General features: G+C 52.9%; 1 protein-coding gene across 1 annotated transcript; it reads right to left on the bottom strand.

Annotated features, from left to right (window-relative positions):
- Positions 1 to 414: 414 nt before the first annotated feature.
- Tinagl1 (tubulointerstitial nephritis antigen like 1) lies at positions 415 to 10,087 on the bottom strand. Its single transcript, XM_004642971.2, has 12 exons — positions 10,030 to 10,087; positions 9,226 to 9,543; positions 8,274 to 8,337; positions 4,356 to 4,448; positions 4,065 to 4,179; positions 2,924 to 3,047; positions 2,692 to 2,842; positions 2,402 to 2,591; positions 2,244 to 2,289; positions 1,888 to 2,011; positions 1,075 to 1,120; positions 415 to 969 (listed from the first exon to the last, which is right to left on the bottom strand). Exons 2-12 carry the CDS (start codon positions 9,533 to 9,535, stop codon positions 829 to 831), a joined length of 1,404 nt encoding a protein of 467 aa, XP_004643028.1. The 5' UTR covers positions 9,536 to 9,543; positions 10,030 to 10,087; the 3' UTR covers positions 415 to 828.
- Between the last annotated feature and the right edge of the window lie 14,223 nt (positions 10,088 to 24,310).

Raw genomic sequence — 24,310 nt, 5'->3', positions numbered from 1 at the left:
CTGAGGTCTGGCAGGTGAATGAGAAGAGGACTCCCAGGCTGTGCATCTTGGCCCAGGAGAGGGGGAAAGTGAGCGCCCTTTGCCCAGGTGGCTTGGAGAGGCAGAGGGCCCAGCACTGTACAGCGGTGCCCCCTTGCCTGCTGGGGCCTGGAGCCAGTTCTGCTGATGGGTGGATTGGTTCCCCTTTGTGCAGCTGAGTCAGCATCTGAAAGCCAGTTCCCAAGCCTCACATTTCTCTGGGGGCCAAAGGCCATGCCATCTCCGCCCTGCCTCCAAATGGGATTGGAGGAGGCTAGGAGTGCTAATCCTCCTGCCCCTACCAACCAGTCATGGCTCAGGCCGACCTTTCTGCCATCTAGCCGCGTGCCACCGCAGTTCTGGCCTTGCCGTCCTCTCCTGGAGGGTCCAAGATACTGTAGTTATCAATACTTTGGTTTTATTTTAAGACAGTGAAAAGAAAAATAAATATCTTTTAAGAATAAGAATACAGGAGTGGGGTGAGGGCATGGACCTGGAGGTTGGGGGTGTCTGGATTCCATGATCTTTGGCTGGGGGCCCAGGGATCTGCAGGCTCCCTCCTCCCTGGGCAGGCCCTGCTGCATCCTCACCGTGAAGTCTGAGAGCTCCGCCAGCCTCCAGCCTCGCCTGCCCTACTCCCAGGCCAGCTCCCAAGCCTGGCGCTGTGTCAGCGGATCCGAGGGATTAGAGTCGGCGCCGCCTGCACCCCAGGCTCTGTCTGCCCCCTGGGTGCCCCACCCAGGGGCTCTTCCACCGCCACTGTCTCCTGAGACCACCAGCCAGGCCTGGCTTGGCCTAGTGCCCACGACCTCAGCGATGACCCATGTCCTCCATGCCCACACGGCCCCAAACCCCCAGCACAAAACTCTCGATGTCACACTCGTTGCTGCCGCGGAGGATGCGGAAGTGGCCCCTCTCACCCCAGGATGGGCCCCACGAGTTGGCTGCAGTCTGGGAATGAAGAGATGCCCATGAGGATGGGAATGAGAGTGGGGTAAAGGGAAGAAGAAAGAAAGGGGGTGAGGCTTTGGGGAGCACGGGCAGCCAGGGACTCACCCAGTATTTGAGTGTCCTTCCATCAGGCAGGATCTCCTCACCCCACCTGGGGACATGGGAGGGGAAGGGGTTGATTGCACCTGCTCTCGGGACCAGAACTCCAAGGTCTCCCCACACAGGCCCTTTTGCTTTTGGAAACTTGACCAGTCTATCCCTCTTTGTACTGCCTCAGCTCCCACATCTCTAAATTTGTGTAGGTGAGCTTATCTAGGGTGTAAGGAGGGGCAAGCAAAAGAGGAGGGACCTTAGGCCTGGCCCTCCGGGAACCACATGCTGGGACTAGTTCTGTGGGATCTCACACATCTGTCTGCCCTCTAACTTGGGAAGGCAGGGTGTGTGGGTGCTAGGGACCAGAAGCTGGGAAAGGACCCAGCACATGTGGGTATCTTTGGGGCCCCGATTCCTACTGCAAAGCACATCTTATTGATTGGAATTATCACTGGCTACTGACAAGAGTTGGCAAACTATTAACTAAGCAATGACCCTAACACCTCCTGGTGTAACAGAAGGAGCATCTGAGCGCTGGGAGTGAGCTGCCCAGGTCCTTCAGTGAGGACCAGGGTTGGGACAGGCGCCGAGATGAGAAGAGGTAACTCTCTCTAGAGTGTAAGAAAGGACTGTTCCCAGAAACCCTCCAGAGGTTCCCCATTCCCAGTGTGACTCAGGGCCACACCTTCTCTCAGTCTTATTTTCTTCCTTTGGAAACAAGGAAGCGGTCCTGACTTTACAGAGATGTGTAGAGTCAGAACAGGCTTCAGTGTCCCCCAGCGCAAACCCTGCTGCCCCCAGCACCTCTGCCCATGAGCCCCTCACCCTGTGATCTTGACCGAGTGGGTCCCGTGCCGCCGGTACTGCTCTGGCCTCACCGTGCTCAAGGGTGTGTGGCTGTAGATGCCGCTCTTGTACAGGAAGAAATCCTCATGCACCTCCATGAGTGCTGCGGGCAGAGACCAGGGCAGGGCACGCTCAGCCACGCCTGTGACCTGTGGCTGGGGGCCAGAGCCTCACCTTCGTGACTCTGCTGGGGTGCCTGCAGGGAGGGGACTTAGCCCCTCTACTCGCAGACCCAGTGGACTTACTGCTTAGTGCTGTGTGACAGTGTGGGCCACTGTGCCCTGCTCAAACAGACACAGGCTTCTGGAGCCAGGTGCAGGACAAGGGACATTTACCTTGGACCGGACCATTCTCCATCAGCTCCTTCATGATCTCTTTCTCCTGGGGGTGGGGGTGAGGGGTGGGCAGGAGCACATCCAGTGAGTATGGGGGCTCCAGCCTTTGGCCAGGCCCCCATCTCCTGCTTTTGCCCCTCGCCTATATGCAAACTCACATTGGAACCCAGACGGTAGGCAGGAGTGACCTGGTAGATGTCGTTAGCATCAGTGCGGCTGTTGGGGCAGCGCTGAGTGGCCTGGCGCTTCCCCCGGCCCATGGCCCGGCTATGCATCATGCAGCGGGGTGCTGGGCCAGCCTCCTCCTGCTCATGACCCGAGAACGGATAGCAGTGGTCAGATACAACCCTGGGGAGGCAGCAGAAGAGGCCATGGATGGTGACGTGGTGCCACACAGCCCAAGCACTGCAGCAGAGTGTCCTACCCCCCCAACACCCCTGCTGCATACCCTCGACGGCGCAGGAACCACCAGGCACCATCAAGGTGCCCACCACGACACCCCTGCTGGTGGTGGGTATCACAAGACAGCAGGTTCTGGGGTGACAGGACAGGCGTCATGTGTCCCATAGAGTGGATTGAGACTCGATCAGATGCCACAGCTAGTAGAGGAAAGAAAGAGGCTGTCAGGGGCTGGGCTTTGGCGCTCTGCCCATCTTGTGCCAGCCCCGCCCCAGACGCACCTGCTGTGGAGAAGGCCCAGGAGCCCGCACAGTTGCCCTGGTCAAGTGGCTCATGGATCAGGTTGGGCCACTTCTCAGAAGCCTCGAAAGTTGTGGGCAGCACCTCCCCTGGGGCCAGCATGGTCTACAAGGCAAAGGTGGCCCTGAGTGCCGCCTGCCCAGCCCAGCTGCCCTCAGGAGCCCAGGCATTGGTGGGGTCCTCTGCAGCTGGATCTGCAGCCCACCTGCTGCTGTGGGGTTCCAGCTGCCTCCAACTTAGATATGATGGCAAGAACCAAGTCCGTTTAATGCCTGCAATTATCAGGCAGGAGATGACTGGTTCCTGAGGCCAGCAATAGGGATATAGTCAAGCCAGGGCCATCGGCTTTCCCTTCTCAACCCTAGCCTCCTTTCTCTGTGCCTTCTGATCTGCCACACCCTCCTTCCCACCATGGTCTTGGCCTCCAGGCCCCAAAGGGCAGGGTAGGGAAAGAGCAACAAAGTCCCGTGACTAGCCAGGCTGCCAAGACAAACAACAGGAGGCAGAAAATAGCACAGGCCTAGGGGAGTAAGGGTAGGAGCAGGGGCTGGTCACCTTGGCCTTGGGCTCCAGCCCTCCATGGGAAGGGCCAGCCCCTGTCTCTCCTGGTTGCACTGATGGGCAGGTCCTCCAGCACATACCCCACCCCAGTCTGGCTGCAGGAGGCTCCCTTCCTAGCCCTTTGGTGGCTCAGGTCTGGTTTCCACCCCCATAGCCCCACTGGGTTCTCTTGGTGGGAAGGGAGAAGCCCTCTCCTCCCTGGGGGTTCCACTGAGTTGGCATTTGCCCTGAGAATTGCTGCTCTCTGGCCAAAGCTGGAAGAGTATCTGTCCCTCTTTTCCTAAAATATGAAGGTGACCTCCTGGCTTCTTGGGCCCTGACTCAACTGCACTGGGGCCAACAGCATTTTTCCCAGGCTTCAGAGGGAGGAGGGCCTGCTGGGATTACTACAGAACTCAGAATCTGAGCTCAGCACATCTAGTGAGCCACTTCTTAATATAAAGAGGAAACAGAAGCCCAGAGGGTGTCTATGCAGGGACACACAGGCTCTGCACAGGGGACAGCATCCCTAAAGTCCCAAGTACAAGACAATGGTAGGATTGTGGGCAAGGAAGGACTTACATAAATCTCATTCATGTTCATGACAAAGGAAGATGGGCGGATGGTACCCAGGCGGTAGCGAATGCCCTCGTCCAGTGTCATACCCCAGAAGGCGCTGTGGTTCCCAGCCTGCCACCTGAAGAAGAAGGGATGGAGGAGTCACAGACCTGCCAGGAATCTGGAGGCCACGTGTGTGGGCGGGAGAGACACATGTCAAATCTGAGTGTGCTGCCTGCCTCCCGTGCATCTTGGGAAGAACATATGTGTGTATGCACACGTGTGCCTGCTGGGGGTACAGCCAGGACATCTCACCCGTAGTCACCCTGGTTGATGGCGGTGATCATGTCCAGGTCCACGAGGCATGGCTCCTGGTCACACTCCCACTGCCCTTTCTCCTGGCAGGTACTGATGAGAAAAGGAAGGCGAGAAAGCTTGAGTGGGGACCTGAGAATGCAGCCTCCAAGGCAAAAATGGGCCTGGGATTGTGTACCAGCAACTACAGGTACATACAGCATCTCAACAATTCCCCCAGCCTGGTGACTTTCAATGTCACTTCAAGCTCACAATTCTCTCCTCCCCTCCTCTGCTTAGATCCCTGCCTGAGCTCTGCAGCCAAGGATCATGCTGCTATTCAGCATCACTAGGGGGTAGCTAACAGCAGATCAGATCCAGATCCAATCCTCCCTTACTGCCATTTCTTTTTTTTTTTTTTTCTGGAACCGGGGATTGAATTTAGGCCCTTGCACTTGCCAGGCAAGTACTTATCCTACTGAGCTATCTCCCTGGCCCCGCTGCCACTTCTCATAAAATGGTAACTCCATCCCTCCTGGGGCTCACACCTTGACTTTCTCTCACGTATGGAGCCAGCCCCAGGCACATCCAGATGGATCCACCTTAAAAACATATCCAGAATCCAAACCAGGTCTTGTTCTCTCCCACAGCAGCCACGAGGCCCAGTCTCCTCCCCCCCTGGAGCTCTGCTCAAGTCTCCTCATTGCTCAGGCATCTGGCCTGCGTCACCCTGTGTCCCCCCAGTATATTTTTAACACAGCTGCCAGCGTGATCCTGCTAAACCTAAGCCACATCATGTCATTCCTTTGCCTGAAACTCTCCATTGCTTTTACGTCACAGAATAAGAGCCAGAGTCCTGAGGTGATGACAAGCCCTTCAGGATCTGTCCTCCTGTCCATTCTTGGACTGACCCCTCCTCCTTCTCCTAGTCTTGGATGGTTTTTTCCCAGTAATGGCGATTGAGCCCAGGCCCTGCACACTGAGCTATAGCTCCACTCTTTTTTTTTTTTTTTTTTTTTTGGAGAAAGGGTCTCACTAACTTGCCCAGGCTGAGCTTGACCTCCCAGCCTGCTGGAATTACAGGCTTGCACTGCACTGGGCTATAGTCCTGGATTTGAAGGCTGCAGGGAAGCTGACTGCACTTACCCACTGTGCTCATGGCCCAGGGCCCTTGAGCTACTCTACCCCCCATAACCCTATGGCTCAATTTCTTTCTTCCAAGTACTGATTTCAAATTTCGCTTATTCTGGGGAGCCTCCTCCCCCAAGCAGTCCTCCCACTTTCTGTCTCCTTTTCCTGTCCTAGCAGTTTCCTTACTGTGTCATTAACTATCTGAAGTCACTTGTACTGTTTATGCCAGTTTCCTCATAAACTCAAACATCTTTGAGGGCAGGTATTGTTTGGTCCTAGCACACAGGAGCCACCGTACATATTTGTTGAATGAATGAAAGAATGAAGGAAGGAATGAAAAAATGAATGAATGAATGAATGAGTGAATGGATGGATAGATGGATGACTGGGGTAGTATGGTGAAGTGGCTAACAGCATGGATTCTGGAGTTCAAATCCTGGGTTCCAATCCTAGCCTGCTAGTCATGTGACCTTAGGAAAGTTATTTTCATGGAAATGTTCTCCTTCAGTGTCCTAGTTAATCATGAGGTTAATAAGAGGACTGCTTTCCAGGGATTAAATGGCAGCCTGGCAAAGTACTTGGTACGGGGCCCGACCCATCGTGGGTGCTGAGAATCCTTCTCCACTGTATTATTCTCTTCACAGGAGCCCCAGGCCTCCCTTCTCCTGAACTTCCGACCCACATCCAGCTAACCTCCCAGCACCTCTGGACCAGTAAAATAGTCTCAGCCTTCCAGCACGCTCCTCCCAGCATCCTCAGCTCGGAACGCAGCACCCAGTTACTCAGGTCTGAGTGCCACACGGTCTGTGGCATGCCCACAAGGCCCCCATCAGCAGGTCCTGGGGATGGCATGTCACTTCACCCTTCCTCTGCCAGCTTTCTCTCCAGGCCTCCTTCACCTCTCACCCAGGCATGGACAGGGCTTCCTGATCAAGTCTCTCTCATCCCCCCACCGCACTCAGCAGTCCATCTCCACCTGCCCCAAAGCAGGAGAGATCAATGAGCGATGTGGGCCAGATTGCACGCTCCCTAAGGAGCTCCCTGCAACACTCAGGACAAAACACGGACAGCCTACAACCATGGCTGCGCCTGCTCCGTGCCTCTCCTAGCTTCTTAGCACTCAGCTTCCACTGAACTGACCCCGTCCTGTCTCCCAGCCTCCCAAAAGCTGTGCGACTGCCTGGGCCTAGGCACCTGTCCTGCCTTCCACTTACTCCTAGGTGTCAGCATAAGCATCCCTTCCTCCGAGCCGCCTTCCCCCTCCCATGGTCTCCTCCCCACTCTAAACCAGGATCCGCATTGTCTTCTCTTTCCCCATAACAGCGTGTCCCGGTACATGTGTGACTTTCCACGTCCTTTGCCAATAACTAGATGCTCCCGTGGGACAAGGACTGTGTCTATTGTGTTCCAGCTGTACCTCCTGGGCCCCATACCATGCCTGAGATACAGTAGGATTTTAATAACTAGGTGTTGGCCGAAGGCTTGAATTCTATGCATTCTGTGATGCTTTTACAAGCTCATAACTCTGCTATTACAAGATGCTAAACTGCTTCCTTCCAGGCCAGCCTGAGGCACCCGCCTCCAATGTCGCCTTATAAGGTGCCTCCAGAAGATCCAAGCCCCAGCAGGGCTGGCTGTGCAGGCCAAGTGAGCGGGTAGCTCCAGGGCGTCTGGGGGCAAGGAGGCTCCAGTCCTTCCTGTTCTCTGGGGCACACTGTACAGCGGTCACAGGGCCCTCAGGCAGCATCCCTACAGTGCACACAAATGCCACCTGCACCTTCTCTCAGATGTGGGTGCAGGGAACACAGCCCTAGAACACAGTCCCCTGTGGGGCAGGCAGGGGTTGGTCAGTGCTTTCTGGTCCCCACCTCCTGCGCCCCAGGGCTGCCTGAGCAGGTCTAGACAGGACCGGTGGCAGCAAGCTCCAGCATTCCAGAAGGGGCCTGGGACAGGAGTGGGAGAGAGCCTTAACCCCTCCGTGTCCACCCTGTCGAGACTTGCACAGTCCTGCAGGCACGTCCCACCCTTCCAAGCACTCGCATGGCGCACAGGCACATTCTCACCCGCATACGGGTCCCTGCGTTCACTGTGACCTAGGCACCCTCGCCCCAGTGATGCGATGGAAACAGCTTATGGCAACACATTCCAAAAAGTTTCCTTCTCCCCAGGGCCTCTGCATCCCAGGCAGGGGCTGGCGGTAGAGTGCAGGCAGCGCCTCCTCCTCCAAGTCCATAGGGACCCCAGGCTTTACAGTAAGGCCTTTAGCTTGCCACCCACCCCTTCTCCACCTCCCATCTCAAAGTGTGGAAGGCACCCGTGGCCTCCTCTTCCTCCTGCCAGGAATGATGGGGAACAGTGGAGAAGGGGGGACTGCATTCCAGGGAAGGCCCTGCTACAGCATGGCCAGCTGCCAGCTCAGCTATCCCTGACCCTTGTCTGGCCCAGGGCAGCGGAAGCTGCAGTCAGAGATTTCCTTCCTGGCGTCCCCTTCTCGGACTCTCCTGTGACAGCAAGAACAGTTGGGAGGGGCAGCAGCCGCCGCAGAGCCAGGAGGGGCAGGGAAGGGCTTTCAGTGCAGGGCTGGCACCTGCAGGAGGCAGCCATGGCTGACCACTCCTAGGAATGTTGTCAGAATATTCCTGCATAAGTGGGCATGCTCAGTGTGAAAATCCCCATATTACAGATAAGGAAACTGAGGTTCACATCAGGGAAAGGACTTGTTTCTTGAAAATGAGTGGCCAGATCTGAACCAAGTCTATTGGCCAGGAGGCCCACCATGAAAACCCTCTGTCTGCCCCAGACACTCACCAACGATTACAGTTGTCCCAGTACGTCCCAAAGACTGGGTAGATGCGATCCCCATGCATACATCCTGGTGGGAGGGAAGAAGACAAGAAGTGGGGGAGCAGGCTGCAGACAATGGGCCGGGATGGTCAGGTCCTAGGCAGCCAGGGACCCCAGACCCTGCCTAAGTCACCCCATCACATGCACACCTTCAAAACTTGGTAAAACTAAAGCCAAGCTCTAAAGGAAGACATCTCCTGCAGGCCCGCATATCAACTGCTACCTGGCAAGTTACTTAGTGACTCCAACTTGGATGCCAGCCACAGCATTCTTGGGATCTTTTGCCACTTAAATGAGTGGAGGCTTGGACATGGGGCATGGAAGGGGCATGGGAAGCCGAGGCTCTGAGAATGTAAGACAGCATAGTGCTTTGGGAGAGCGACTCGAGTATGCAGTCCCCAGCCCAAAGCCGCATAGAACATGGGGGGAATTCTAGAGCTTCTTCTATCGGGGAGAGGCAAGGGCATGGAGAGGGCTGCAGGAAGGTGGTTAGAACCACCTCCGAGGACTGACCCACCCAGGGCACCGCATACGAGCAGAGACCGGAGGGAGGCTAAGATGCCCCAGCCAACCCCCACGTGCTTGATTAGTCCAAGGGTGAGCTGGCAGGTGGGACCAGTGCCTTGTACATCCGGAATACAGACAGGACTGGGAGAAAGGGCGGGAGGCTGGCTGCCCTCCCTCTGGGAGCCAACTTAGAACTCAACCAAGGAACTCCTGTCTTTCAGTTTTGCGGGATAGAGCTGTTGGGCCACAGGGAACCTGCTTGGGAGGACAGGGGTCAGGGGAGGGTCTCTTTCCCAGAGTCCACAAAGCCTCCTCCAGAAATGCTCATGTAGCAATCTTGCTCAGGCTCCTTGCAGAGGAACCTGGGGTTGACAGGGTGAGCTGCCCTCCTGGGCATCCTGGCACCTACCTTGGAGTGGGGGGAAAGGAGGTGGCACGCCAAGGCAGGTGTCCCAGTAGTCAGGGCAGCAGTCAGAGACATTGCGGTTGCAGAAGGAGTCACAGTAACAGGTGGCCCCCAGGTAGGGCAGGGAGCAGTCATCAAAGCGGCCAGTGCAGCACAGGCCCTGCTTCTTGCAGTACTGGCCATCCGCGTCCCGGATGCCACTCAGGTGCAGCCCTGGTGCCAACTCCCGGCGCCAGCGGCCTCGCCGGGCACCCAGGGCTACCTGGCCAGTCAGCAGAAACAACAGCAGCAGCCCCAGTGGACATTGCCACATGGTGCCTCCTGGCCCCAGAGGGAGGTCAGGGGTCAGAGGTGGTGGGCATCAGACTCCCTGGCACAACTCCCCAAGCAGCATGGGGAACCTTGATTCCTTGTCCCCAGCAGGACACAGTCCAGGAACCGCTGTCTGAGTGCCCTGGCTTCTAGGGGGAGGAGACTGGGAAAGAAATGGAGCTCCTCCCTGGCCTGAACAGGGACTGTCAAGGAAATGGGGGCTGTGGCATTCTTGGGGCCCCATCCTACAGAACAGCAGCTTCTCTCGTGTACCAGGTCCCTCTGCCCCTCCATCATCCCTGCCCTGTGTCTTAAGTTTGTTCCTTCCTAACCAGCCCCTAGCCACCTCCTGACCAGTGCTCCTGTCTCCTCTTCTGCTCCTCTCTACCGTGTGTCTCTCTGGCACCAGTCTTGGTCTCTGCCTACCCCCTTCCTTCCTCCCTTCCCTCTCTTGCTGTCTACACCCTCTGCCCTCTGAGCCCGGAGCGTCCCTACCTGGTGAGGGGTGTGGGCTGGGCCCAGGCTGCCCTCCGCCTCCTGGCTCTGTGACTGCCTGCAGGACACAAAGTCAAGTGAGCAGCAGGGGGCGGGACCGCTTTTGTACCGCCCTGCCCTCGTGCCCGCCCCTGCTGCCGGCTTCAGGAGGAGGGGCCACCCAATTGCACCTGGAGTGGCCCCTAACATGCCTGCCCCAGAATGGCTGTGACAGTGAGAGGGCAAGTCTGAGGCCCCTGAACGTTGGTTGTCCTACCTGGGGCTTCTCTGAGTGGAAGCCATTCCTTTAGGGGACAGAACTACAACTCAAGCAAAAAAGGATCGTGGTCTGACACCAGAAGGGACTTCCCCATAAGCTTTATCATGGAGCTAGGAGCTCTCCTAGAGAAGAGACAAGGGGCCCTCAGCTCAAAGTTTGGAACATGATCTGGACGGTGCCAGGGCCAAAAATATCTAAGCACACCTGCAGCAACTCCACAAGGAAAATAGCCCTGCTCACCTTTCTTCACAGTGACCCCAGGCTTGAGGCTGCCCCAAGCCACCTCAGCTCCTGGGAATGCTTGGAATCCTGAGGAGGATGAGCAAGGAACCTGGAGGCGCCCTGCAGACTCATCCCAGGAGGTGGGTGTGGTGTGGGGGTGGCTTTGCACCCTGCGACCAGTCGAGTTCTGCTTGGGCCCTTTGCCAAGCACCGCCGCCCAGTCAAACACAAGGACATCCTACTTGGCACCTGTCTGCTCTGAAGGCCTGAAGACAAGAGCCCGCCAGCTGGCGCCCCCTGCAGAGCCCCCTTTTCCTGCCCCAGGCCTAACCCTTCCTTTGCCCAGGCTGGCCTGGGTCCTGAACAATGAGGCTTCTGTCCTGCCAGGCTTGCCTGCAGTCACCTTTTACCCTGTTGTCAACGCCCCCCTTCCGACAGGTTGGGTCCAGGCCAGAGTATTCTACAGGAGGGAGGAAAAGAAGGAGAACACCTGGGCAGATCCAGGTCTCCACACACCCAGGGAAGCACTGAGACTCCCTTTGCCTCTCACCAACCTCCCTGCATCTTCTCCACCCTGGCACCATCAGCCAGCCAGCCTCTGGCAGAGAGGGGAGAGACTGGGACAACGGGCACTTGTGGCTGGGTTACCCCCTGCTAGGGGACCTCGGGGCTGAGTCATCAAGGGTGTCCTGTTCTGGTGGCAGGGCCGGAGGGGTAATGCTCTGGGGCTCTGCTGTTGGCATTCCCATGCCCACAGGCTGCCCATCTGCTCTTGCAGGGACTGGAGATGACAAAGCCTAAAAGAGAAACTGAGGCTCAAAAGAATAGATTTGTCAGAGGTAGGCCAGCCAGAACACAGGCTACCTACCTACTACTGACCCACTTGTTTCACCATGGCCACCCTTAGTCACCCACTATGAGTCTCAGCAACCTCCAGGTTGGGAAGTCCCTTGTCTTATCTGACCTCCATTTATCTTACTGCAAGGTGAGTCCCTAGGAGTTGATCAATGCCATGTTCTCTTGAGGCAAAGGCTACCTTTGAGATTCCTGCTTAGGTGTCAGCTTTCAGGGGTGGGTTACTTTTAGGGTTCTAGGGCAGAAAGCTGTCTTTTGCCCAACATCACCCTGTGGGCTGCCCATGTGAATCTGTGTGTGTGTGTGTGTGTGTGTGTGTGTGTGTGTGTGTGTCCAAGTAGCTGTGTGTGGGGGTGGATGTTTTTGCTCACATGGCTGTTGGTCTGTGTCTGTTTGTCCTGTCTGCCATGTGCCTGTGGACGTGTCTGGACATGGTGCCTGAGGTGTTGGTCTGTGTCTGCCCGCCTGCCATCTGCCTATCTGCCTGCCACGTACCTGTGTTCGGTGCCCACACAGCTGTAGAGATGCAGGCTCTGCATCAGTCACACCTGCATGTGCTGCCCATGTGTCTGTGTGTGTCCACCTGTCCTCTAGATGTCTGTGTGTCTGTGCTGATGTGTGCCTGTGTCTACCTGGGGGTTTGTCTGGGTGCCTCTCCTCGGCTGGCTGGCTGCACAGGAGGTAGGAACGCAGAGCAGGGGAGACAGTGGAGCAGGCGCTTGGCACTGGGCCCGCCACAGTGGAATCGCGTGACTCACTGGGCTCCTTGGCCAAGAAGCAGAGGAAAAGGGCAGGGCCTGGGGGTGCTGGACATCCCACTTTCCTTTTCCATGGGCCCCTCCCCCCCGGTGACTCATTCTCCATCGATTCTTCTCCAGAAGGGGGCCTTGTCCAAGAGCCCAGGCCAGAGCAATAGGCCAGGTCTCCACTGAGACTTCCCCAGGAGTCCTCCAGTGGCCCACATCTCACATCTACACATGGTGACTGTGTACTCCATGTAGGACCCTAGGCAGCACTGCCTATCTCTGAGTCTCAGTTTCCCTTCTGTACCCAGAGGCTCCCCAGAGGTTCTCTGGGGAGGTGCAGGAGTCTAGGGTCCAAACAGCACCCCAGCCAAGCCCAAAGTTCCCCGTGGCTCTCTCTGGTTGGCTGGACACACCCAGAGCTTGGAGCAGTGACTCTTGGGACTAAATCTGACCCTGCTGGTGTCGTAGCATCCGGGAGCACACTGTGATGTGCTGGGCTCCCTGGGCCTTTGGATTATTTTGTACAAAACCCCCACAAGGCTGAGCGATTGACAAGATGGTGCTGCCAGAAGCAGGCCCAAATATGTGGGAGATAAGGTCCCAGGCCAGGCTGAGTATGTTGTACCATGCCACGCCGAGCTGTATGCTTTGATTTTTTTTTTCGTTCATTCAATTACTATTTGTTAGACATTGGCTGCATGCCGTGTTTTGTGCTGGGTGCAGAGTGATCGGGGTTGGACCAGACAGACCCAGTTACCATGATTGTGAAGTTTGCTCTCTTGTAGGAAGACAGGCACATGAGATCAACATGAGATCAAGAGGTCATTCTAAAATATGAAGGGCTATGGAGACGGACACAGAACGTAAAACACCTGGAGTCCTGCATGGCCCAGGCGCTGAACTCCAGGAGGGATGGGCAGAGGAGCAGCAGGTGCCCGGGAGGAGGAAGCCTCCTGCAGGCCCCTCAGGCTATAAGAAGGAGCTGGAATTATCTTCTGTGGCTGAGGAGATTTAAAGGTGACACTGGAATAATCTGATTTACTTGGGTAAAAGTTCCCTCTGGCTTAGTTCCAGAGCAGATGACTATAAAGTAAAAGTGATTCAGAGTGGCAGAACACAAAGCCATGTTGTTGCGCAGGCCAGGCGTGCTCACTTAGGGCTGGACCTGGCTGGCAGGAGTGGCCGTCAAAGTGGACCTGGGTGGGGAATATTGTGGAGGTGGGAATGGACATGACATGGGATGGGATGTGGTGGGGGAGAGAGGAGAAATCACTGGGTTGCTAGCCGGGCAGGGAGAGGCTGCGAACTGCTGCTCCAGCAGAGCACAGCGGCAGACACCTGTAATTCTGCCTGTTCCGGGAGTAGAGACTGGAGGATCACTTGTTCTCAGGAATTCCAGGCAGCCTGAGATACATAATCAACTCCTCTTTCCACCAAGTCTGGTGGAATGGAAGGAGTGATGAAGTAAATAGAGCAGGAGCGGCAGGGAGGGCAAACCAGAAGCCGGCAGAAGGCCAGGCCCACCCCCACGTGCCTGCAGTCCCAGCATTCTGGGAGGCTGAGGTAGCAGGATTGAAAGTTCAAGCCTACCCTGGGCAACATAGTGACTTAGTGAGACCCTGTCACAAAGTAAAGAAGAAGAGGAAGAAGAAGAGGAAGAGGAAGAGGAAGAAGAGGAAGAAGAGGAAGATGGAGATGAAGACGAAGATGAAGGAGGAGAAGGAGGAGAAGGAGAAGGAGAGGGAGAGGGAGAGGGAGAGGAAGAAGGAGAAGGAGAAGGAGAAGGAGAAGGAGAAGGCTGCAGCTGGAGCTCAGCATGAGGTCTCTGGGTTCAATCCCTAGAATTACACTCTTAAAAAAAAAAAAAAGAAAGAAAGAAAAGAAGTCAACTGAACATAGTGTTTCAAGGAGGAAAGAGAGGGCTGGGGTGTAGCTTAGTGGTGGAATGTGTGCTCAGGAGAGGCCCTGAGTTTAATCCCAGCACCAAGGAAAAAGAGATGAGCTGCAGGTGTCCCACAAAGTTCATCGTGGCAAGAGGGCTAGGAGGTCACAGGAGGATGGAGCTGGCATCTGATAGCAGTAGGAGTAATCACCCGAGAGAGGAAGAAGCCAAAGTGAGGCTGGCAGAGAGGAAGGGATACAGGACCAAGGCTTGGGCACAAAGACATTATCTCTGTCAACCTTTGTAGAGAAACCAGCAGTGCTGAGCTTGGATTCATACCGACCCCAATCGCTATCGCACACTGCAGGTGCTCAACACAGCCCTATCCCAGGTAATCCCGTCAACACCACCTTACAGATGAGAAAGTCAAGGCTCAGACAGATTCTCCGGCTTGCCCAGAGTCACAGCTGCGGGGGCCAGAGCAGGAGCTCGCCCTCATCTCTCCCTCGAGCCCCACCACACTGCCTCTGCAACAGTCACAGAGGCCTAAGGACAAAGTCAGCCCTCACTTAGGAGTGTTTGAGATTATCACTTGTAGTTGGAAGCGGGGACATGCAGAAGAGCCAAACACCTTCCTTTCCCTACCCTGTCAATTTCTGCACCATAGTGCTAACAGCCAGTTGAACCCAGAGGGCCCCTGGGTACTGTTTCTCAGGAAGCCTGTTGGCTTCGTCAATTGCCATTTCTGCATCTCTGTCCAAAGCTAGGCTGCTGGTGCTTTCTCTGCTCCCCGGGAAGTCTCCTATCTCTTCCTTTCTGCTGTCCTTTCAGCAGCATTAGTTTTGCAAGAGAATTCTGCCCGGGAGCATTCCGCCTAGCACTATCACTCAAGAACATCTTCAGAGCTGCTGCTGTCCCCAAGTGACTGTGTACAGGAAAATTTCCACATCTCACTTGGCATTTCCCGGAAGTCTTGATCCCTACAGTCAAGAATATTAATAAATAAAAAGAGTCCCAAAAAGCCAAAAGGCCATTCCATGGCTGCAAGCACGTTTTATGAAAACCTTTCTCTTTCGATCCGACAGTGGTGGGGTAAACACCCGTCCAGTGAGGAAAAACTCACATCCAGCGTCTGAGACTTGAGGGGAAATCCTATGTGGCCACGTAGGAAGTAACAGGCTGAATGGAGGGCCCTCCAAGGACTGCCTGTGTCCGGTTGCAGCGCTCCCTCTGTGAATGTGAGCTTATCAGGAGCAAAGAGTCCTTGCAGGTGTAATTAAGGCCCTGGAGATGAGCAGACCGCCCTGGGTCATCTGACCAGGTCCTGAGTCCAGTGTCAGCCCTGCTGGCTTCCCATTCACTATGAGGGAGCACACTGGTTGGGGGAAGCAGCTGAGTTGATGGCAGATGGTGGCAGGGTCCCTAGGAAGCTCACTCAGTAATCTTCTGTTTCAGGGACATAAGGCCTGGGCCCCTGGCATCCGTGGCAGGGTGCCCAAATCACAGCCCGGTGCAGATCAGCCAGGCACAAAGTGGCCCGTGTGGGCAGAAGCAGAGCAAACTGACTCAGGCTGTACCCACTCACTTGGAAGGGTTCAAACCCTCACCCTGCAGTGATGGGGGTTCGTGTGGGTTAGGAGCACAGACTCTAGAGACAGACAAGCGGGTTCAAACCCACTTAGCTGCTGAGCAACTCAGGAGGGCACCTTTCTTAAAACTCTCCACCTCAGTTTCCCCATGTGTAAAATGAACAGTGCCTCCTGCAGGATTTATAGACTCAGGGTATCCGGAATGGACAACACCAACATCTCAGATGTACAAAATAAGCATCTGCCATTATTAAAACTACAGAGATCCAAACAGACGTGAACTCTGAAAGGTCGAGCAGACGCAAATGTGTTCCAGCTGAGCCCACCAGTGAAAACCAGCAGAAATCAGTGTGAATGGATAAAGCGGACTTCTGAAGTCCAGCCGCACGAACACCAGATTAAGCCAGTCAAAACAGGATCAAAGCTGCCAGTCTGGAATCTGCGCACGCCTGCTTGCACCCACACGGTCTCTCTACACTCAGTGGTCATTCATTGAGCCACAGCAAACGGCCCCAGGTCCCCCGGGAGCCCCTGCAGGCAGATAGTGTGGAGGGGACATAGATGTATGTCTCTGTCGGAAACAGGACCAGCAGTGTGACTGCTGCTTAGAGAGACACAAATGCCTATGTCTGTGCGTGTCTCTGATGGCTAGCCAAAGCCGGCTCCACACTGATTAAACGGGAGACAGGCTGTGTGCGTGGTCCAGGTTACCGAGGATCTCATGAAACCTGGTAATTAGGAGGAACAGTCAGAGCACATCTATACTGCTCAGAGCCCTGCCCCCAGGCCCTACTCTAGCCCAGGGCAGGGCAGTGACTCCCAGGGAAGCAGGCAGGGAGCTGCAGGGGAGACTCACAGGGCCCTTGGAAGCCCTAGCCCCTCCCTGGCTCCGCCCTCTACCCTCCACAGCACACCAGGGACACAACACCCCACCCCCAGCCTCCTAGGAGGGCAGATGCTGCTGAGGCTCCAGGTGATGCCCAGCTGGGGGTAGGAGCTGGGAGAAGTGTCCAGGGCAGAGTGTCTCCCCTGCGTCCCCATCACTGCATGGTTACCCAAACACAAATGTGTGTTGGCAGAGGAAGGCGGGCAGGTCAAGGGCCTGACTGCATGCCAAGGGGCCTTGGGGCCAACTCTGGCTTGGTTGTGACGTGCTGTGTATGGCATGACCTTGAGCGAGTCACCACCCTGCCTGGGCCTCATTAAGCATATCTGAAATGAGAACATGTCCTCTGTGGTCACCAAGGGTTTAAACTCCTGTAAAGCCAAGTCCATTCAGTCCAACCCCTCTCACTTATAGGTGGAACAACAGACACGTAGACTGGGGAGGATGGGACCACAGTCACATGAGCAGGAGGTACATGGAGCTGTTATTGTCATCTGTCCATCTACCATGTGCTTGACAGTGTCCCTCTGTCCCTCTGTGAAATGGCCTTCCCTGGGCCCTGGGGCAACTTTCATTATTCCTTCCCCACAATTCTGTGGGTCATTAACAGGTTCACTTCAGAGACGGAAACTGAGTCCCAGTGACAAGACCCACCCAGACACAACCATCTGGATCTTTCTCTCTAGGGCACCTAGGGCAGGAGAAGTCAAAGGCCAGAGGTCAGAGGGCTTCAGGGAGTAATCAACCTTCCTGACCAAGGCAAGAGAGCAGGCTCAGGCCAGAATGAAGCTGGGAGGGCAGTGTCTCACTGACTTGTTTTAGAGTTTCTGGGTTTTTTTTGGGTTTTTTTTTTTTTTCAGAACAGGGGATTGAACTCAGGTCCTTGTGTACTTGCCAGGCAAGCGCTTATTCTACTGATCTATCTCCCCAGCCCCTCATTGACTTGTTTTAAAGCAACCATTTTCATTTGATTTTTAATCTACTAATATGTTCTTATGGTTAAAAAAATACATACATAGAACATAACAGTAAAAACTCTCCCTCTCCCTCTTTGCCTCACTGCCCCTGCAGACTGCTCAGTCCTATTTGTTACAGGTCAGTTTTTATTAGCATATCTTGTGCTCTTTCAGAGCCATTATGCAAGTATGAAATCACTATAGATTTTTCACACCCCCTTTTTACCTAAAAGCTACATCATGCTGTATCCCTTTCTTAAAAACTCACTCCAGGGCTGGAGAGATGGCTCAGTGGTCTAAAGCACCTACTTGGAACAAGCTCAGCAAAGCACAGGGACCACGGTTTGATCCCCCAGCACCACATGCCAGCCAGCCCCGCCCCCAGGTGGGCTGAGCTGGCCACACACACACACACACACACACACACACACACACAGTAAATAAATAAATAAAATTTAAAAAAAATAAAATGAATTAAAAACTCACTCCACAGCTTAAGAGACTTTCCTCAGTTATTAGTTTCCTGGTTCTTTTCCCTCCCTGCATAGCATCCTATACAGAGGTTGAAAAATTCTTTTAACCAATTCCCTGTTGTTGGACTTTTGAGCTGTTTCTGTGTGCGGCTATTGCTGTCTCTCTGGTGCTAGCTGTAGAGCGCAGGGGCTGAGGTGGGCTGAACATGCACTCCCACTTCTGCATCACAGCCCCTACACCTGGGGGGCTTCTTTGGGTTTTTTAAAATTGCATTTTATGTATTTGGTACAGGGTCTCACTACATAGCTGGGACTCGTAGTGATCCTCCTGCTTTTAGCCTCCCGAGCACTGTGATCACAGGCATGCACCACCATACCTAGACTCCGTCGCCTGGCTCAGCGTGACCCAGGGGTGGGGCCAGCGTGGCATGCAGGACCAGGGATCAAACCCTGGTCCCTGCTGTTGCCTAAGCAGGTGCTTAGTCCACTGAGCTATCTCGCTGGTCCTTGTTTTGTTTTAATATCACAAAGAGCGCTGCAATGAGTAGTCATGCACAAGCATCGTTTTGTATGCGTGCACATGTAAAACTTATCACAGACAAATTTCCTTCTTCTTCTCCTGCTTCTCCTTCTTCTTTCTCCTTCTCCTCCTCCTCCTTCTCCTCCTCCTTCTTCTTCTTGGTCTTTTTGAAATGGTCTCACTATGTAGTTCAGGCTGGCCTTGAGCTCCTTTTGTATCCCAGGCTGGCCTCAGACTCACAACCATACTCTTGCCTCAGCCTCCCAAGTGCTGGGATTACAGGCGTGCACCACCATTCCCAGCCTCACAGGACAAATTTCTAGAAGTATGCAGGGAGTACATTAGTTTTCCATTGCTGCATAACAGAGTACGACAACCTAAGCAGCTTAGAATGCTTGCAGTGCCGGGCTCACCGTCTGCCACTCACACTCTGGTGTAGGGGAAACACAGCCCTGCAAAACCAAGGCGTGAGCAAGGTTCAGTTATTTAGAGGCATTAGAACTAAGCTTTTTCCAAACTCTTTTGTGGGGGGAGGGATGTGTGTGTGTGTGTGTGTGTGTGTGTGCGTGCGTGCACACATATACTGGGGATTCAACCCAGGGTTTTCACACTGTTAACTACAGCCTCATCCTTTTTTAAAAAAATTTTAAAAATTGATACAGGGTCTCACTAACTCACTAAGTTGCCCAGGAAAGCTCTAATGTAGTAATCCTCCTGCCTCAGCCTCCCAGAATACTGGGGTTAGAGATGTGCACCACTATGCCAGCTACAAATTCATTCTCCTTGGGCTTGTGGGGGTGTGAAATCCCTGCTGTCTTCTTGGCTATCAGCCTGGGGGTTCCCTTAGCGTCCAGAGGGGACCTGAAGTCCTCGTCATGTGGTTCCCTCTAACTTATAGCCACCAATGGCATGATAGATCTTTTTCCTTCTTTCTTTTCTGCTGGCAATGTTGGGTATTAAACCCAGGGCCTTCACACTGAGCTATAGCCCCAACCCCATTCATTTCATTTTTTTTTTTTTAATTTTGAGACAGGGCCTCACTCAGTCATTAAATTGCCCAGGCTTGGCTCAAACTGGCCATCTTCTTGCTTTAGCCTCTCAGTGTGCTGGGGTTACAGGCGTGCGCCGCCTTGTCCAGCTCTGATGAACTTTTCTCGTATTTTTGAATTTCAGACTTCTGCCTGGGAAAACCCAATACTTCTAAGATTCCCTGTCCAGGTTCAGCCTACTTGGAGTAATATTACAGCCCTAAGGTCAGACGATTCGGGATCTTACATCCGTAAGATTTCTCCTGCCTGGAATGGGATCTAATCACATTTCATTACGCTCTGTGGGTGTGGGGATCACACATAGGAGGCAGCTAATGAGGATCACCTCAAAATTCTGCTTGTCACAGATGTCTTGGCAATTTTGATAAATATCATCCTTATAGGGGTGCACAAGGAGCACCTCTCAGGCAAGGAGGCACATGCCTGCTTCCCCTTGTGGTGCTTAAAGGATATTATCAAGCCGTTGGACTACTGCCAATCTGACGGGAAATAAATGGAATGTCAATGTGTTTTAAATTTGTGGCTACCTTCTTATGAGTAAGGCTGATCATTTCTTCAAAAGCGCAAGAGCCATTTCTACATCTCTTTCTTTGTGGCTTCTCGTTCTTTTGTTTGTTTGTTTTTTTAATTTTTATTTATGTGGGGGGGGCAGCTCAACCCACCAGGGGGCAGGGCTGGCTGGCATGTGGTGCTGGGGGATTGAACCGCGGTCCCTGTGCTTTGCTAAGCTTGTTTTAAGTAGGTGCTTTAGACCACTGAGCCACCCCTCCAGCCCCATGGCTTCTCATTTTGAGGACTAGAATATTCTTTTCTTTGCAACTCTGAAAGAAATCAGGAACTCTTCTATGTTTTCTTCTAGGGCTTTTAAGGTTCTTTTTATTCACTGGTTCCTGGTGCTGGAAGTTTCTCTTATCATGTCCTCTGTAGGGCATGCAAAGCTGGTTGGGTGTTTGGGAGAGAAAGAGGGGCCCTGGTGGTGCCTCCAGCCACCTCCAGGTGGCTGCTGCTGCCCCCCTCCCCTGCCAGCCGCCTTCTCTTCCTCCAGGTCTCATTGCACAGGGTGCCCAGAGTTGAGGGGGACCCTGCCTTGCTTGAGGGGCATCCAGTCTGGAAGTGTAGGCAAACACATGGCCAGGTGGGCCTGGAGAACCAGGCTGGGAGCACATTTGGGGGAGAGGGTTCAGGCAGGAGATTTGGGGAGGCTCCAGGGAGGACCTCAGGAGGAGAGAGGATGTAAGGGCAATGTTGAGGAAGGGTAGTCAGCGTGTGTGCGCGTGCATGCGTGCGTGCGTGCGTGCGTGCGTGTGTGTGTGTGTGTGTGTGTGTGTGTGTGTGTAGGGTAGTGGGAAAAACAACCAGGATCCAGACTAGAGAAGGTTAATGGAACACAGGTCCTCAAGAGTAAAAACAGGGTTTGACTTATATCTGTGCCCCCCTCTTCTGTGCCAGAGGAGACATCAGCCAGAGTGTGACGAATGAAATGAAGCTGAGGGAAAACGAGACTTCCGACTTCCAAGCTAAATCATTTTCTCTTTACTTTTGACAGCGAGAAGCAGCCCGAAGCCCTTGGCTGTGCTGGCATCTCAGAATCTGGGCACCACTGCCCCCTGGTGGTGATCTAGGAATTCTCTGTGAGGCTCCCCGCGTCAGAAGGTGGAGCAAATCCGTGACCCAAAGTGTATAGGAGGTTGAGTGGGTCTCAGGAAACTGAAAAACAATGATTTTTCAGAAACAAGGATTTCTGATCTCACTGGTCTCTGAGACATCCACTTGTGGTCTGACTGAGTGTTGCCAGGAAATGAAGACCAGATTTGGTGTAAAACAGCCCCCACTTTGCAGCCTGGTTTGTTTCTCACTGGTTGTAAAAGCCGAGACAAGTGGCCTCATCTATCTGGGGGAAGAACAGTACTGGAAATTGAACCCAGGACTTCACACACGCTATGCAAGTGCTTTGCCATTGAGTTACATGCCCAGCTCTTTTTATTTTATTTTGAGACAGAATTTTGTTTGAGACCAGCTTTAGGTTTGCAATTGCTGTCTTCCTGCCTCAGCCTCCTGCACAGTTGGGAGTACAGGCCCAGTTTCTGATCCTGTGGAGTCTGGTATCTGGTAGGCTTCTAGAACAATTCTACTGAAAACAAACAAAACGGTAAGATACTGCTATAACCAGAGGCAAGGAGTTATCAGAACAAAACTCATGGAAAAACAGTAATTTAGATTAAATCAAGCAGGGAATTTGTGCTCTGGGGACACTTCCTGATTCTGACTAGTGTACATGGTTGTCTTCGTGATTCCTCCAGGCAAGGAGCGCAAATAAAGTCCAGAGCACAAAGCAGAGGTCAGAGGTCAAGTAGAAGACCCTCCCACAGGAAGCTGGGGCCCTGAAGAGCCTCAGCCTCAGGTAAACCAGCCCCAGCGGGGACTTGAGGCCTCATCTCCTGTCATCTCACCCCATCCCCAGCCCCTGTCATCTCAGACCTTGGACTGGCTTGAGCTGACCTGAGATCGGTTATGCCTTGGGCTCCTGAAAGAACCAACCGGAAATCTTCTGAGGGAGGAATCTTGAGCCTGGATTTCACATTAGCCACACAAATAAAACCTCAAACAAAATGCAAGCATGTGGGAAAAGATAGTCAAACACATGAAGAAACCAAACCCCGTGACAAGAACCAGAAGAGACAGGAGACAACAAGACCAACCATGAGGAATTTAGACACTGGAATTGTTTTTCCAAAGAATATACAACAGATCCGCTTAAACAAGAGGTTAGCTTGAAGCAAGGACTATCAAGAGTGACCATAGTTTTGAAAAAAGATAAATTTGAACCTCTAGAATCAAATAACACAGTAATACCAAGCTTAAATCAGACTGGACATAGCCAAGGAAAGAATTGACAATTTGGAAGGAAAGTCAGAAAACATGATCCAGAATGAACATGAGACAAAAGGGGTAAGAAATACAGAAGAAATGGTAAAAGAAAATAAATTAATGGTAACAAACATTTAGTAGGGGCCGGGGAGATGGCTCAGTAGAATAAGCGCTTGCCTGGCAAGTGCAAGGGCCTGAGTTCAATCCCCAGTTTCACCAAAAAAAAAAAAAAAAAAAGAGAGAGAGAGAGAGAGAGAGAGAGAGAGAGAGAGAGAGAGAGAGAAACATTTAGTATTTCTTTGATAGAAGCTCAAAAAGATAAAGAGAAATAAGAAGGAAAAAGTGATATTTGAAGGACCAGAGGCTGAAAAATTCCAAGGGCTGATTAGACCTTGAACTATAAATTCATAAAGCCAAGCAAATCCTAAGCCAGATACACTTTTAAAAAATGAGGCTCAGAAAACACTACTTGCTATGTGACTCTAACCATGGGTGTTCTGGAAAAGGTGAAACCCTGGAGACAATAACAATGTGTGTGGTTGGCAGGGCTTAGGGGAGGGAACAGGAATAGGTTAGCTCAGGGAAGTTTTAGGACTGTGAAGCTATTCTTTCTTTCAAAGGTATTTGGTTGTTACAGGCTCTCACTATGCAACTCGGACTTGTGGTGATCCTCCTGCTTTCAGTCTCCCCAGTTCTGGGATTATAGTCATGCGCCACTATGCCCAGACTCTGGCTGGCTCAGTCTACCCAGGGCTAGCATGTGGTGCTGGGGATCGAACCGCGGTCCTAAGCTTGCCCAAGCAGGCACTTTCGTCCACTGAGCTATCTTGCCAGTCCCATGTGAATCTATTCTTTACAAGGCTATAGTGGTCCATGCACTGAACCTAAAACCACTCTAAAAATTGAATATTAATTTTTGAAAAAATTTCACCTACACATATTGATATAGGGGAATGAAACTCCCAACCTGAAAGAAACCTGGGCCAAGTTCGTGTTCTCTAAAACTGAAGCATGAATTTTCGGAACAAACGGAGGTTAAGAGCAGAACATATTTACTGGGGAAAAGAAAACTTTTGTCCAAGAGAGGGACAGAAGGGGGACTCAAGTGGGTTGCTCCCAAATCTGTCTCTTTCAGGGATTTTTATAGAGTAAAGCCATGTGGTAAGGCGAGTCCAAGGAGGAAAACGTGAGAACTTGCTAGGTGGGCATGAAGTGGGACAAAACTATGGTCAGCCAATAGGATTACAAGCACAGTTGCTCAGGTAAAATAGATTAAATCTAGGACCAAGTGGGAAAACAAGTGGTGTAGCAAGTGGCATGAATACAGAACAGGACTCTTCCTGTAGGGGGTTGGGTCAGTGACTCTTCCTCAAGGAGAGAGACTATCTAGAACATCTGTCCCTGATGTCTGTCCTTGGGGAGGTATGCATTTGTTTGATCTTTTGTCCTGAGGTCCAGCCCACACACAGCTGGGGTCTGTCTTGCCCAAAGTTGCAAAATCATCTTGTCTTTCGTACTGTCTCCTTGAGGGCCTCGCCCTGTCTGAGTGCCTATAATATTTCTGTCCAGCTCAGCTGCCAGCAACAATGTCATGGTGAAACAGCAGAACACCAAGGACAAAGAGCAAACCTTAAAATCTCCCAGAAGGGAATACAGGTTGTGTTCAACGGAGTGAGGTAGGCCGAGCACTGACATCTCAAGAGGAATAAAAGACAGAAGACGGCCTAAAGATCATTGTGGATGTGTTAAAAGAAAATAGTGGCCAGCCTAGAATTCTGTGTTCAGTGATAAAACCCTTCAAGAATGAAGATGAGCCTGGTGTGGTGGTATAGGCTGGTAACTCCAGCACTATGAGAGGCAAAGGCAGGAGGACCACAGGTGTAAAACCAGCCTGAGCAACTTATCAAGATCCTGTGTGAAAATAAAAAAATAAAAAAAATTGAAAAAGGGGCTGGAGAGATGGCTCAGTGGTCTAA

Source organism: Octodon degus, unplaced genomic scaffold, assembly GCF_000260255.1.
Source record: "Octodon degus isolate 3935 unplaced genomic scaffold, OctDeg1.0 scaffold00163, whole genome shotgun sequence".
In the NCBI taxonomy this organism is placed as follows: Eukaryota; Metazoa; Chordata; class Mammalia; order Rodentia; family Octodontidae; genus Octodon; species Octodon degus.
Note: the sequence above shows the minus strand (reverse complement) of the source record. Positions and strands in the feature narration are given on the sequence as shown.